The 16,005-nt window shown below is 45.4% G+C and overlaps 1 protein-coding gene across 1 annotated transcript in view; it reads right to left on the bottom strand.

Moving 5' to 3' along the window:
• CLASP1 (cytoplasmic linker associated protein 1) overlaps nt 1–16,005 on the bottom strand; it is a 170,322-nt gene that overhangs the window by 30,017 nt on the left and 124,300 nt on the right. Inside the window, exons 28-31 of the mRNA XM_030323685.1 lie at nt 14,292–14,435; nt 13,699–13,805; nt 5,028–5,178; nt 764–1,010 (exon numbers count right to left, since the gene is read on the bottom strand). Of these exons, the coding sequence (XP_030179545.1) occupies nt 764–1,010; nt 5,028–5,178; nt 13,699–13,805; nt 14,292–14,435 (649 nt within the window). The remainder of the gene's footprint in view (nt 1–763; nt 1,011–5,027; nt 5,179–13,698; nt 13,806–14,291; nt 14,436–16,005) is intronic.

Here is a 16,005-nt window from a genome sequence, read left to right as displayed (position 1 = left end):
TCAGACTAGTTCTGTTCGTGCCAAGTATGTTATATTTGGGGCAAGTAACTTAACCCTTCTGAATGTTAGTTTTTTAACCTGTGAAATGGGAATAATCCCTTCTATCTCATTAGATATGTACAGAAAGCAGCTGAGCGGAAAGCACATGGTAATGCAGGAGCTCAGTATATGCCAGATCCCCTCTCTCTGAACTACGAGACAGAAGTCAACCAAAGCAGCTCCAGGAAGGCCTGGTCAAAACGCTGGTGTGAGAGAAAAGCGGGGGGCTCTCAGTGGTGCTACCGGGCCCTCCTTCCATAGCTCAGGGCTGGGAGAGGACACACAGACGCGGAGCCTGTGCTGGGATGGCTTGTGCCTCTGCCTCCCACCCGCTAACTGCTACTCCCCTCGCGCTTCTGACCTCCACTCAGGCCCTTGTGCCTCGCGGAAGCCTTCCCTGAGGGGCACAGCTGACCTTCCTTCACAGCACAGTGTGCAGCCCTAAGTTTGGGTCACCGGTAGTTCCTGGTTTCGTGACTGGCTCTACGAAAGCCAGGTTGCTGGCTTCCAGAGGGCAGGGACTGTGCACGCTTCTGTGCACAGATGTGCTTTCCATGCCTAAGCACATGGTGGGGACTCAGTAAGTGGCTAAACGAAGGACCGTCTGCATGTGTGTTTGCCCTCTACACCCAGAGCTGCTGTGCCCAGGGAGAGCCACAGAAAGCTCTTCTGGATGGCGGTGGGGGGGGGGGTTTGGATGGGGGTCAAGCAAAGAGGAACAAACCATCTCGAAGCTGCTCCATGTCATCATCGAACACGGCCTCCTTCAGGGCTGTCTTGTCATAGGCGTTGATGGTGTCCGAGTAGGGGTAGGGATTGTAGTCTCGCGCCCGCGGCCCAGGGAAGGCGCGGGGGGGCTGGGTGTTGAGGAGGGACGTCTTGTTGTCCAGGGCCGTTCTGCCTCCTTCCACCACATCACTGCCTCCGCGGCCCTCCGTGGCAGGCGATGCAACTCCACCATCGCGGGACACCTAAGGCACGGCACACGGTCAGTTCCTTTTTAGGACTTTTAACAAACTCTTCCTTTACATTTTCAGAAGTATTGGGACAGCCAGATTTCTCCCTTGAAATCTGGCCACTGACGAAAGGATAGTTACTAGGTTTCAATCTGTAAACCATCCAATTCATAAACTACCTGAGCAGGAACTGAACACTTATGTTTTCCCCGCTCCACTCGCTAATTTACATGTAAAGTCTGTTAATTTACATCTGAAGTCTGTTTTGTAGGTGGTGATGACTTTTGACTTAAATGTTTCTTTAAAAAAAATTTTTTTAAATGTTTATTTTTGAGAAAGGGAGAGAGAGAGAGAGAGAGAGAGAGAGAGAGAATGAGAGAGGACAAGTCGGGGAGGGGGCAGAGAGAGAGAGAGAGAGAGAGAGAGAGAGAGAGAGAGAGAATCCAAAGCAGGCTCCAGGCTCTTGAGCTGTCAGCCCAGAGCCCGATGCAGGGCTTGAACTCACAAGCTGTGAGATCATGACCTGAGCCAAAGTCAGATGCTTAACTGACTGAGCCACCCAGGCGCCCCCAAAAAAAATTCTTACTTTCTAAACTTGTATATTTAAACCAGTCCTTATCTTCACACAGACTTTGCAGAGTGGGAATCACAGCACACATTCTGTCATATATTTTGCTTTTCTCATAGTGTAAGAATGTCCCATGTAAATAAAGTGTTTAATAACATATTGTTTAATGGGGTGCCTGGGTGGCTCAGTCGGTTAAGCGGCCGACTTAGGCTCAGGTCATGATCTCACGGTCTGTGACTTCGAGCCCCGCATCAGGCTCTGTGCTGACCGCTCAGAGCCTGGAGCCTGTTTCGGATTCTGTGTCTCCCTCTCTCTCTCTGACCCTCCCCCGTTCATGCTCTGTCTCTCTCTGTCTCAAAAATAAAATAAACGTTAAAAAAAAAAAATTAAAAAAAAAATAACATATTGTTTAATCACACCACTATTTCTACTTGTGTTCTAGTAAGATTTACTCAACCATTCCTCTTCTACTTTTTTTAATGCTTCTATTTTTTGCTATTATAGACAACTCTGAAATAAACTACACTGTAACATAATACCTTTCTTACCTTTTGCTGCATTTGTTATCTAGCACAGATTGCCAAAAGTTACATTACTTGATAAAGGATATGAAACTTAAAATCACCTATGCCGAATATAATTTTACTTAGCTCCAAAGAACTGTATCAAGTTCCCATGCCACCAATATTACACTAGTTCCCTCATATCCTGAAGCATTAAATATTCTAATTTTTACCCGAAACAAAGTGGAACAATTTAGAAATAAAGTGGAGCCTCAAATGTATGTTTGCTGCATTTCTGTAATCACCCAGAAGGATGGACTTTCTCCTGCACGTTGAATGTTTCCATCTCTGCTTTGGGGAACTGTCTTCCTAGTGGCTCTGACATTCATCCTTACGGAGGTCTGTCTTATTACACTGGGTCACTTTGATCAAACCAAAGAGGTACACTGGCTCCCGAGTCTTTCACACATAATGCGTTTTCACACCCAGCCCAGCTTCTTCGCTCACACTCCGGTAATCAGCAGCTAAGATCGTGAATTTCGAACCTGTTCAACAATTTCCACTTCGTCCTCTCATGTTCCCCTATCCTGCCACCCACCCTGTTGTCTGGCCTGGGGGGCTCCTGCACCCCATCCTGCCGATCCCACCAATGACAATCCTGCTTCCATGCCTCGCCTGCTACCTTCACTCGGCAAGCTTCACCCCTTTCAACTTCGCCAGAGAATTTTTATGCTTTGAAAAAGCAGAAATCACTCAAATGTTCCAAAATAGGGCACTGAGTACATGACTGTGGTATCCATGTGACGAATTCTCACCTGACCATAAAAATTCCCACAGGAGAATGCAGACGGGGGGAAAGTGCTCACATGCTACACTCAACAGAATGCACACCGTGATGTCACTTGCATCAAAAACAAACAAAAACATGCTACAGCCTACTCCAAGCATACAGATGCATAAATACATATAAAGAAATAGAAAAATACACACGAAAGCATCCACCTTCTCTTAGGGCCTCTATTGTTCCTAGCAGGGCTTCGGATTCCCTAATTTGAGCCCCTTGCTCCCCACAGGTGTTCTGGAAGCCCTTTTCCACTCTCCTCACCACAGCTGAACTCCCGGAGTCAGGTCGGCCTCTTTCTGCTGCCCATAGAAAGTGGGAGCGGTCAGTGGGGATGCCCTCCACTTCCTGGCCCCACATCAACCCAGCCCACCCTGCTTCCCAGCTACGGCCACCAGTGCCCAGACTGCCTCCTCTGCCATGTCCTCAAGGACCCGTGTCCACCAATCACCCACGCCCTGCCACGGCATTGTCCACACTTTTCTCCTAACTGGTCCCATGTGCATTCAGACGGGGCAGGTCTCCCCGGGGAAAAGGTCCTGAATGATCCCTCCTCAATGTCCAGGTTGTTACTCAAGCTGGTCCTCAACCCACTGCACTCTGCTTTCCACGCTCAGCTCTGCTCTGAATGGTGCTCACAAAACAGATGGGGCTCCTGGAAGAAACTAGATCTGGAAACCGTAGACCAGGACTGTGGGTAAAGTTTATTTGAGAAGAACATGGAAATCCAAACCGTGGGTCCATCCTCCAAGAGGAGGTCGTGGCTCTACATCAGAACAATGGTGAATAAACGTGTGTTTTATATACTTTCAGCTAAAATACAATATTTGATGCAGATCGTAAAAAAAATAAAAATCCAGCGGAGTCCTTTCCCTTCACGTCTGGCTGGTCGCTGTCTTTGCAGCATCACCTCTTTGGCTACAAGGCCTTTCCCAAAGTTTCCCTTAAATTTTCTGATAGCCCACTCTCCTGGTCTCCCATGCAATAATAACCTGTAGCCCTTCTCCCAAGTCCTCTTCTTCCGTCTTTCCCTTTAGTGTTGATGCTCCCCAGGATTTTGTCCTTACCCTTTACTTGGTTGATTTCACTCACTTTCTAGTTACCATCAGGCAACCAGTCAATGTCTCTCAATGTTTCATCTCCAGGCCGAGCGGCCAACCTGAACTGCAGACTGGTATCTGCAAAGGCCTAAGGAGTATGTGTGCTTGGACACTCCCTATGTCCCCCAAGTCACACACATCCAAAACTGAACTCATTAAGTTCCAAAGGGGTTAACACACATTTATTCTCCTTCTGTGATATGATCTCACTGAACGGCATAAGCACCTAACAGTTCTAGACAGAGACTTCGGACTCTTGTTATTTCAGCTCATGCCTTACCGACCCCACTTCCTCCAGAGTCATTCTCCATCTCAGAGGGGCAGCAGGTTTCCTAAAATTTTAAGTGTGACCACGCCACTTCCTTGGTTAAAAATCTCCAGTGACTCCCGAGTGGAGTCAGACACCAGCAGGAAAGGGAGTACCCTTCCTGAGCCACCCTTGCAGCCTCCTCCCCAAACCTGGCCACCAACACGACAGGCCCGCTCTCTGCACGCCAGCCACCGCAAAGAGAACTCATGCCATGCCCCCTGCCGCCTCTCTGCTTTCTCCCAGGCCCGTCCTCCTATCTGCCCACACACTCCCCTCGAACCCTGCTTCACGTGGCTCCGAGGACAGCACCACCTCTGAGCACCGGGACCGGCCAAGCCTGACTCATCAGTACTGAGCCCTGCCCGCTCCCACCGCATCGCCACTCCCTACGGATCCGCCTGCCTCTGCAGGAACTACAGCTCCCAGAGAACCACGCTGCTGTCTGATTCAGGCCTACTATTTTCATCACGTCACAGGAACAAAAATATGTCCAGGATAAACAAAGGCAAACGGGGGACAAGATAGTTTACAATCTTCACAAAGAGAGCTGAGGGTCACTCAAAATTTTATAAAGTTGCCTCGGGCCTCTTAAGATAATACTCTTCTAGCTACAAGACACAAATGATGATGAAGCTCAGTGTTCACGTGGTCAGTCCTCAGAGTTCTCACTTCACCGAAATACAGTTCTCTGTTAGCCCGGGGATACTTACAATGTCACAGTCCTTTTTGCCATCTCGCTTAATTGGCTCGTTCAGATCCTCTTGGCTTCGAAAACTAAACTTTTCAATGGCTTCTGTAACTCCACGCAGAGAACTGTAAATTTCTTCAGAGTTCAGGTTCTCTGTATCATATTCCAGCATGCTAAAGGATCAAAAGATATTGTATTTCTTAAATTGAAGCACACGCATAAATTTGAGGCATGGGTATAAATTACTTCCAACAGTTTATGGAGTGAGGTATAATTACAATTTCGTGTCTTTAGGCGAGTTGGAATGAAAAGGAGACACCTGTTAGAGTGCCACCACTGGACAACTGCACGTGTTCCTTGTCAAACCAGGCCCCAAACACATCACATCAGCACTCGGTAAGACCCGGTGGGGGGCACAGCAATAACCACAAGAATGCAAGAACTCAAAGGGTGACAACTGGTGACAATGCACGAGGTAATGAAAGTGGAAAAATAACTTTCGTATCTTGAAGATGGAAACAAGGAGTCTGGTTGTTACTGGTCTCAAATGTACAAACGGGTAAGAGGGGTGGGCATTTCAAAATAAAGCTAGTGTCACAAGCAAGTTTCAGAGGGGCAAAGCTAACGACCTCACAAGACTGGGTAATGCTCACTGGGGTTAGAAACTTGTGAAATAAAACCCTACGTTCAAAAACGATTCCAAGTTAGATCCACCCTACCGAAAGGCTCCCGAGAGTCTCTCTTGTGCCATCTAACCCAGGAGCTTGCTGTGAATATCAAACTCTTCCAAGGTGCTGACATTTTGCGTTTTACAATAAAAACAGATCTTATACAGATGAGTCACGTTCCTAGATGGATGTCTAGAAGTATTTGAAAAAGCAAGAAACATTCGTCCCTTACAGAAAAGTGATGCCAACGATTGTTCCTTTAGTGGGCTGAGCAGAGCAAAATCAGAAACTAAGCAAAAATCCCAAGTAGCCTTTGGGTGTCATGTATAGGGTGTCAACAGGCAGCCTTTCACGGTCCGGAGAGTGCACGGAAGCGGGTCCCGAGAATAGCCCGCCGTCCCTCACCGAGAGTATCCAAGAAAAGCACAGGATAAAGCACAGCATAAAGAAGGCAAAACATGAAGCAACAGTCAACCAAGGGTAAAGGCAAAACAACTGTGTTCATTTGAGTGTCACGTGTTTCAAACAAACTCGAAGAGAAGATGAGTTGGTCTAAGTGAACTTCCACAAAGTCTTGGAGCTACACTGAGGATTGCTAGGGACAAAGAATCCTTGGGTGTGTTTAAGTGAGCATTCGACAACATCATTCAGGACTAAAGACATACAGTCTTTCGTTCTTCAAAAGAAGTAACTGAAACTAGACCATCGCTGGCAGGAACCTTTCCTACGTGCGACACAACCAACCCTGTACGTTCTCACAAGAGGCTGTTTCCTGTAGCTTACAAACAAATGATATTTACTAAGCCCCCCTCGCCACCTTTTCTTTTCTTTCTTCTTTAATGGTTTGGGCAGATGAGCAAGATAAGAGGTCGACGGTCCTCACTTGGGAGGAGCCAGACCTCTACTGGTTCGCGGTTGGAACCATCCAGGTGTTTTCTGTGGCTGGACACGTCCTGCTGGGGCACAACATCTGAACTCACCTTTGGAGATAGGAGCTATTTGCCTAAAATTGCAAAACTCGCCCAGATAGAACTTTCTTGTTTTCTGATGAATGAAAGAAAATCTATACCCCAACTGTGCTTGGAGAGCTCACAAAAATACATGCCAACTCAAAGACGGGCTCTGGCAGCAAACACAAAGAAATGTGAATGAACATGTTAACAGCTAAAGTCCCATGTATATACTGACGGGAAGTGGAAGGAAAAACCTGAATGGAATTCAAGATGTCAACCCCTGCTAAGTTCATAAGTTTGTCTATGGGGCAACATCACTTTAATGTGAAGAAAGCGTGACTGAGGAGCACAGGGGGTCGGTCCCTGCCCCTCCTTTCTAGAACACCACAATACCAGCTTCCGTGGGAGCAAAGGCATTTATACATCTGGCCAGTACACTATTTTTTATATATAAAGACTGAGTATGACTCAAACAAAAAATTATGTATACGAGATGTAAAAAAGATGCCTTAAAATACTTTTAATCACAACAACCAAAAATAATAGCATAGCCCATGCAAAAAAGGAAAAAAAAAAACAACTGAAAGAATGACAGATGGACAAGAGCAAGTCTGGCGGAACGTTCAGCTTTTTAGGGATGTCACAATATTATTTTCCATATGTCGCTTCAGATAACATTAGCTTTCACTTCATTCATCTCATTATTCGTAACCTCAATGGCCTTAAGATATTTCACTTCCGTTCACAGAACTTTATAGCCTCGTCTCAAAATAAGACAATAAAGGATTCTGCCAGTTAATGCTCCTCCTTCTTACTTTCAATTAATAGTGAGGAGTACACGTGCGTGACCGGCTGCAATCCGGGGTGACACTTCTTTTAGACTTGAGGTTTGAAGTATCTCCTTGGTACGAAGCTAAAACTGAGCGGCAGGTGAGAGACGGCATTGCTTTTCTCCAACACGAACCAGATAACGTTACTTTCTTTGCTAGTTCATGTTTTGGCATTTGTTTTTTTCCGAATCGATGCCTACGAGCCCTCATTTTGTAGGGAAAAAGGAAATTCCCACGAAAGCTGTCATCGGGGAATCCCAGATACCGGGGCCCCGGCCAGCAGAACATAAGAGAGCACAGCAAGAGGGACGCAGTGGCTTTCTTAGAGGAGGCTTTGCTTAGGTAGACCCTAGTCTGCCACCTGCCCCCTAGCTCAGAGACGTAATCCTTTAGTTACAAGCCAGCTCCCGGTCTTCTGTAAACACTGTGATTAGACCCCAGAGGGTTTCCTTAGAATTCTTCAGATTAGGAAGAGTTGCTCAATGGGTCAATATTCACTGGCCTAAGGTCAGGCCATGCCACCCAACACTGGGGCAGAATAGAGCTCTGGACCTGCCCTGTTGTAAAGGGTCCATATCAAGGGTGGGGAGAGGGGTGAGGTCAGGTCTCCAAGAACAGAGACACCAGAGGCAGGAAGGTTGCTTTCTCAGATTTTCCTCTTTTGTCATTTTGTAGGGAAAATATGTCTGCAGTGGGAAGGACACTAAGATTCTAGGTATGGAATTAGGATAATCATTCCGTGTTATGCCATCAACACAGTTTTGACAGAGAGCAAAGAGACAAAGGTTTCCTCTTATTTTTATGTAACGGACAGGTTTTTCTAAATGTAAAAGTCTCTTGTCAATGCTCTCTCCCTCCGATGGCCAACAAAAGTTATGGGTATTTATTAGCATCAGCTGTGTTACTGTGTGTGTGTGAAGGACGATTCTGGAAATGGGGTCTTGAGAGTGGCTGGGGGTGAAGCTTAGTGCCCATTAGGGCACACAGGTCAGTGTACTGGAAGACAGTCATAAATGGGACTTCTACTTCGAGGCCTGGCTCATCTTTTTTTTAAAAAAGGAAGTAAAGTGACACGCTTCATTAACATTGACCACAACAGTGGTCACGTTGTTGCTGTACCTTTTCCCTAATCTTGCGTATCTAGTAACAGTCATTATAGGATTCTCTCAACACTTGGGAAGCTACTCTTAAACCTATAAGAGTTTCCAAAGAAAGGTGTTGTTAAAACCCGACACAGCGGACTTGTTCATATGTACAGCTTCATTGTGCTGAGGACACAAAAGTAGAAATGTAAAACTTCTGTGCAAAAGCTATCTGTGAAGCATTCAGAAGTAGCAGACCTTTTTCTGTTTTGTTTTTACCCCATCCTATCAGAGGGTACAAACTCATTTTGCACAGCACAAAGATGGCTGAACTGCCCTATGCTCTGCTCATGCAGTTATAGGCTTCAAGGGAAGGGGTCCTCTGATCTTTGGACCTTTATAATAAGCACCTAAAGGACTCTCAAGCAGTAAATTAAAGGAATCCATGGGCCCTACTTTGTCCCACTGATTTACCATCTGTCTTAAATCTGACTAGCCTTCTTCTAGATACCGACCCCTCCACTGCCTAGAGGCAAGGGCACCTCAGTGAGATGCAGCAGTGAAAACCTCCTGACTTCCCCTTATGGATCAGACTATCGCCACTTGAGGGTACCTTATGCAAGAAAGCAGTCCACGTCATCAACAGCAGGACGAGCGCTACAGGTACGGTTTGGGACAGGGCAGGTCTCATTTGCTTCTGGGTGGGAATGCCTTGTCTGCTTGAGAAGAATACGAAGGAAACTGTGCCCCTCTCGCCTGCCTCGACTGCACGGCACTGCCCCGTCACCTTTTGGGGTGGGGGCTCAGCTCTGCCTGGGCCACAGTGGGTGCTGACGGATTTGGCCAGTTGATGAAACAGTCATCTGTCCCTGGGCCACGGCAGGAGCTGCACTCATGCGGGTCCAGAGACCATGTGCCTGCTCACACTTCTCACCAAGGCTCTACTCCTGCTCATCTAAGCCAGAGGCTTTCCACAAGACCTGAGACGACCCTGGAAAAGCAATAATATTGTGACACCTCGGACAAGGTTAACAGGTAGCTTGTTACCTGGGAGAGTAAGAGCGCCTGAGAGTCTTGTGGGAGGGAGCGGTGGGAATGGAGTTAGGCTGAGAAAAGGGAGGTGGGTGCTTCGATAGCCCATCGGCACTCCAACCCCATAACCGACTGCAGTGATCAGAAGAGGAGAATCAGAGAGAGACAACACAAGGCAACGGGGAGGGGAGGGGGGAGGGGACAGGAAGACACGATGTCCTGAATGTCTTCCGGTCTCCTCCTTCCTTGACCAGGCTCTGTCAGAGTTAACTGCAGCAAAACGTACACTTCACCATACAGAGGAAAACTGAACAAATTTTGTTTTACAGTTTGGCCCCTGATGAGGCTGCTTTATTCCTTCCCCTCTCGATCGTGTGTTACATGTTTAAATCACGTGAGATTCCAAGGGTAAGACTGGGGGGGTGTGTGTGCACGGGGAAGGACACTGTGAGCACTTACACACAAATAGGCACGGATGTTCAGTTTCGGGTAATGCAACCAACTGTCTTACAAAGAGCCAGACAAGGAATTTCGGGCCTTAATTCAAACGAGAACCAAGGGACCACAGCAGGAAGATTCAGAGAACGTGCCATTCTGTCCAGAGCACTCAAGCAGGGGGCAAGGTGCTCCCTGAGGCCAGGATCCAATCAGATGGGAGCTCAGAGGCCACCACAAGCAATTTCCTTCTGAAAGAGTAACAGCACCACTAGAGGGTTACAATTCCCCTACTCACATCACCTACTATGAGAATTAAAATGCATCTGAGAACACAGGCAGCCCTCTTCACTTCGTGAATGTCACTCAGTGGCCTGGGTCTGCAGAGGCCCTGACGGACAGTTCTAACAGCTGCTGCGATTCAGAAGAGCCACACACACTGGGAAAGGCGTGCGCTGACCTGGCAGGAAATGTGATCTGAGGCCCAGGATGGAGTCGTGGCATCAGAGACCGCGTCCCCAGGGGGCAGCACCGCCTGTGGCTGGCATTCATCATAGTCCTGAGAACTAGTCTCCACCAAAGACAGCTGTGGCCTTATTTTGGAAGGCAAGTAAGTGGAGAGAGGAGAGGTCACCACAGCATAGGAGGGCCCACAGACCTTCTCTAAGTCACACACTGAATCGGAGCAGAGGTACAAGAAGAATCCGGGTGACCACGTCTCCTGGAGTTCTGCTAACAGGTGCAGCGGAAAGCAGAGAGGTGCACCAGCCCCTCCACAGCTTACGGAAGGCTGAGTTTCCCAGTTAATCCCCACTTGGCTTCTATGGAAACTGTTGATCCTCTGATGCAATGGCTGTAAAATCCACCTAAAATTACCCTTTATTGCTGGGGGTAACAGAGGGGATGCTCTGTTATTAGTGTCATTCTGCTCTACACCACGTTTGTCAAGAACGTTCAGCAGACCAGGGCGAGGAAGCCATCCGCTTTCTCATCTCAAAAGGAATGGATGTCCTGTTATTTCTGAAGCCCCTTGCAACTCGGTTTTTCATTTAACACAAATCACACTGGGTAAAATGAGCTAAAATATACGGATGTGTTTAAAGACAAAACTCCAGGTTACAAATCTCTTCAAATACCCAGCAGTATTTGTTTACTAGCTAGGGGTAAGGAGTAATTCTTCCTTCACACAAAAAAACAATTAATGGAATGTTTCACCAAGGTTTAGTGTTAGCTCCGGCTTCTCTAATACTATTGCAGAAACAACTTCCTCGTTAGCAGTTTTTCTGTAACTATCAAATTAGATTTTTTCATCATTTTAGAATATTTGCCAATAACACACCATGATCTGAGCATTAGAATTTTGGGACTAAAAAAAAAATACTACGGTTTGTTTTGATACAAAAAAATTAGATTAAAAAGCAGTAATTGGTAATGACTTTTTCCTGTAAGAATAACAAAGCTAACATTTTATGGTTAAGATGATTCAAAAGAACTGCAGGTCACAGAAAATAAATGCCTCAAGAGCACAGCTCAGAAAACTCTGGGATTATGTGTGGTGGAACTTGTCTATCGCCTCCCTAGGAATGGGGTAACCTCGTCCATTCTCCTATTTAATGCAAGAGTTCATTTCTTTTATAATTTTCCTGGTGAAAGTATGAGGCCTATTTGAGTATTTCCAGTGATATGACAGGAAGCCTTGTTTCCCACTTCTGGACAGTTTTGGTTGTGAGTTCAAATTGGCTAAGGCCATCTGGCTACGTACGCACTGACGGAGGGCACATTCTTTTAAAAAATAAAGAAAAAACACAACTAAATAATTCCCTAAAGAGTAATTTGTTGACAAGAAAACATTTATGCCACCACTGGCCTTAATCTTGAAAATGATATTAATATTGAAAATTAATCCCTTCCACTGATCTGCAATCCTGACAATAAAAATTATGACCAGACCAATTAAAAATTAATGGTGAGCTGGAAAAATAAATTAAATTTTTAATAATTTGGGGATCCATGAAGATTAACACCCAGCCAATTCTTAGCTCTGCTGGATTATGCTAGCAGCCGCCACTGATCCTTTACTTAGACTAGTAGCACATATAATAATAAAATACTTAACTTGCATTTTACCTTTTGCTTATTACCTAAGGAATGTGCCACCCTAATAATGAAATAAAAGATAAGGAATATGAATCGTGTATTATGGAAGAGCAGATTTCCCAATTAATGGTGAAGTATTACTTCTAGACAAAAGAAACAATTTACAGAGAATACAAGTTTTCCATAAAACCCTCCCCACTCCGCTGCCCCAAGAAAGAGAACTCTGATTTTACCGTTAACACCAGACCCTGGTCATTTAAGACTAGCCATATGCTTAAGATACAGATGTTAACATAGAAAAAAAAAAAAAATAGTGGAGCTTCAGTGACACCTGGGGAAATTCAGACATATTTTCACTCACTTCTGATCTCAATTGTCTGATCATAACAGCCTGCCAAAATCATGACAACACAGACCAAACTTGGAGACGTGACATCATTCTTCATTCTACCTAAACATGGCACCAGGGGCATTTAGAGAGATTATAAGTAGGGCAATACAAATGGTAGGATACTGTAAGTATACAAAATACTTTGTGTCACCAAGAGAAAAATACAAATTTGGTATGCTCCAAATACTTAGATGACAACTTGAGAAACTCAAGAGGACTTCATTGGTCATGACAGAAGATTTGGGGAGACTCTTGATCATTCAAAATCTAAATTTAAAGGCACTTGTAATATTTTCCTACTAAAGAGGCAACCCTTGAAGGGAAGATGGCATATACTTGCAGTATCTTCTTGTCATCCTGGTGTCGGCAACCCTGAAGACACAGCCCCCGATCCTCGCGCCCAGAGACCTCAAAGATGTGGCCTTCTTGGAGACAAATACAGCATGTACGTACGACCCTCACACGTCTGGGCACTGTCAAGTCTGGTCTCTACGGCCACTACTCAGTATAAGGCCATGGAAGGTTCCAACACACACCGGCGGGGGGGGGGAGTGGGGGGGGTCACTAAAGTCATCATGCAGAGACTTCCACAGGCTCTGGCCAGATGGAGAAGTCTACAGATGCTGGGACAAGGCATTTTTCTTATTTAAAGCCACTGACTCAGAGTCTGTAAGACCAATGCTTGCACAGTCCCAACAAAGTCTGAAAACGATGATCTAATTTCAGTTCTCAGGTTCTAAATACCTCTCTGGAGCAGGAGTCTGCTTCAAACGTGAGCCCGTAATTACAGCAACTATGCCTGGAATGACTGACTGCTGGTTTGGAAAACTACCCTAGGCCTTGTGTGGGACTACAAGGGATTTATTTAGATGACAAATACCATAAGGCACTCCTACCACTTACAAAATAGGTGATGAATTTCTAAAGCGTTTCTACGTGAAACAGTACTAAATGTGGCTTTTAGCCTTAAAATCTTTAAGTTACTAGGGAGTGCTTAGAGCTGGAAGAATCTCCAAGAACATTCAGCACAAATTGGCCATTTTGTCATAGAAGTCAACTGCTTTGCCCAAGATTATACAGACTACTAGACCCCATGATCTCCTGATACCCATCCATTTTTTGGTGTTAAAGCTTGGTCTAAAAACCTAGGAATGGGGTGGACAGACATTGGGGTGGTTTCCTCACTTTTGGGGAAATGGCATTACCTGGGAGACAGGCCCCCGTGGGAACAGTTGGTGGGTGAGGTCAGGGGACTGGTCCTGCTGCTGGTGTGTCGGGAGGGAGTCCGGCCAATTGTATTGCTTGGAGAGCCCTGGGGTGAAAGCAGAATGAAGTAAGATAAATACTTGCACAATCGGGGTAACTTTTTTTTTTTTTTTTTTAAAGAATGATAAGGTCAATTTTAAGTGCAGATACACCCCAAACGGATAGCTGTCACGCAGGGGTTCCTCAAGTTGAACTGTCTGATGTCACCTGTGCCAGAGTCACACACACAATTGAGTCCTTCCATCTTTATAGCATGAAAAACATAAGTAATTCAGTGAACAAAGGGCTAAGTGACCAAGTAAAAATTTAACGGATTGAACAATCTCACTTAAGAAAAAGGGTATGTTTAAACACTAGGTTCGCTCATTTGTTGGGACTATTGCAGGGGCCAGACACACCCCCACCCTCCAGACACCCACAGTTTACTGAAAGAGAACAAGAAAGCTGGCCATTCTATCAGAGCAAGTCTAGACAAGGGACTCGCAGAGGTCACGGTCAGTACAGAGGCACCAGTCGTGACTGAGGCACTCACCACACTGGTGTTACTAGAGTTCTTGAGGTGGTTATGCAGGAGTTTGGTGGCACCATCCTGGAAGGTTTTTGGCAAGGCACCAAGTAACATGGTAAATTCGGGAGTGTTCAATTCAAACAGAGAGATCAGCACAATTTGTGCTGCCTGGAAAAAGAAGATGGGATTCATTATGTAACGGACAACAGCATATTCTGGTCAAAACATTCATTAAAATGGTCTCACCAAACTTTCTTCATATGAGTCAAACAATAGTAAGAGGACAGCTTCGTCATAAAACACACACACAAAAGGCATTTGGAGAAAATAGGATCACCGGTTATAAACAGCCTGACTTCAATCTGGAAAATACGCCCCCGTTTCACCTTCACGCCCTGGCCTGGGATATCCACAGCATGTTCATATTCAATGACCTTCCCCATGCTGTCTAGCACGAGGGACAAAGCTGCTAAGTAAGTTAAGTAAAACAACGAGAGGACATGGAAAGGCTGAAGATGGTTCACTCTACCAAGTCAGCACTGGACAGGGCTCCTGGTGCCCCTGGAGGGAACAAGTTTCTACAGGAGCTGCCAATGGGCTAACCTGAGCAACCACTTTTCCTCAAGCCCCACTTTGACTGAGAAAATCTAGAGAAAGAGTTTAAATACATCTGAAAAACCCCTGTTGCACCTGCCAAGTGAGAAAGGCCAGTCCTTGGGAAGCAAACCAGACTTAAATGGTACAAATTCGGTGTTTTGGCAAACGTTCTACTTTATTAACTGAGACAACGTACTGCAGCGAGCACTCTGGCAGCAAGGTGGGAAAGCAATGAGCTGAAGCAACAGTAGCCCTATGAGACTCGGATTTCTCCAGCAAGTCTTTCTATGGTTCTAAGTAGCAGCAGGCACAGTGAGCTTAAAAAACAATGCCTGAGGAATTAGTTCCAAGGGTTTTGATTTAGAACAACTGCCAAGAGAAGACTTTGGTATGTAATGGCATCTCTTACAAATTTCTGAGAGTCAAAAGAAAGAAAAATGCATCACATACTCTTCTGACTAAAAGGATACATTTATTTTTCCAAAGATTCAAAATTTCTAGGATTGTAGTAATTCTTTGGAATATTTTTACCCGTGACGTAAGGTGTTACAAAAAACATATTTGCTGGAGCACCTGGGTGGCTCAGTCGGCTGAGCGTCCAACCTTGACTCAGACCGAGATCTCGCAGTTCGCGAGTTCGAGCTCCATGTCAGGTTCTGTGTTATCAGCACAAAGCCTGCTTTGGATCCTCTGTCCCCCTCTCTGTCCCTGCCCCACTTGCTCTTTCTCTCTCTCAAAAATAAACAAACATTAAAAAATACATATCTGCTTGAGAAATGCTTTGGAAGTAAACACCGCAAAATATTTCAATGCTTTCACAACGTTAAAATTAATCCTGGGCCCAGTTAAGACAAACCTACTATTTGTGTCCGAAGAAAGAAAAACAAAAAAATCCAAGGACCCAAATGTATTTAACCAGAAATAAAAATTATGAATTTTAAAATATCAGAATGTCTTTCACAGAATCAAAAACTAGATTTTAGACCTATCAAAAGCATTTATTAAGCACAGACTGGACAAAAGTATCTTACTTTCTTCCCTTGACCTCCAAATACAGTCATCAGTAGCCTTTCCATCCAAATTAAACCCCAAGGGGCCCGTGTGCTTTCATGACACAGGCAAAACACACTATTACCGATTG

The sequence above is a fragment of the Lynx canadensis genome, chromosome C1, assembly GCF_007474595.2.
Source record: "Lynx canadensis isolate LIC74 chromosome C1, mLynCan4.pri.v2, whole genome shotgun sequence".
Taxonomy (NCBI): domain Eukaryota; kingdom Metazoa; phylum Chordata; class Mammalia; order Carnivora; family Felidae; genus Lynx; species Lynx canadensis.
The sequence above is the reverse complement of the archived record's forward strand: the minus strand, read 5'-3'. Positions and strand labels throughout refer to the sequence as shown.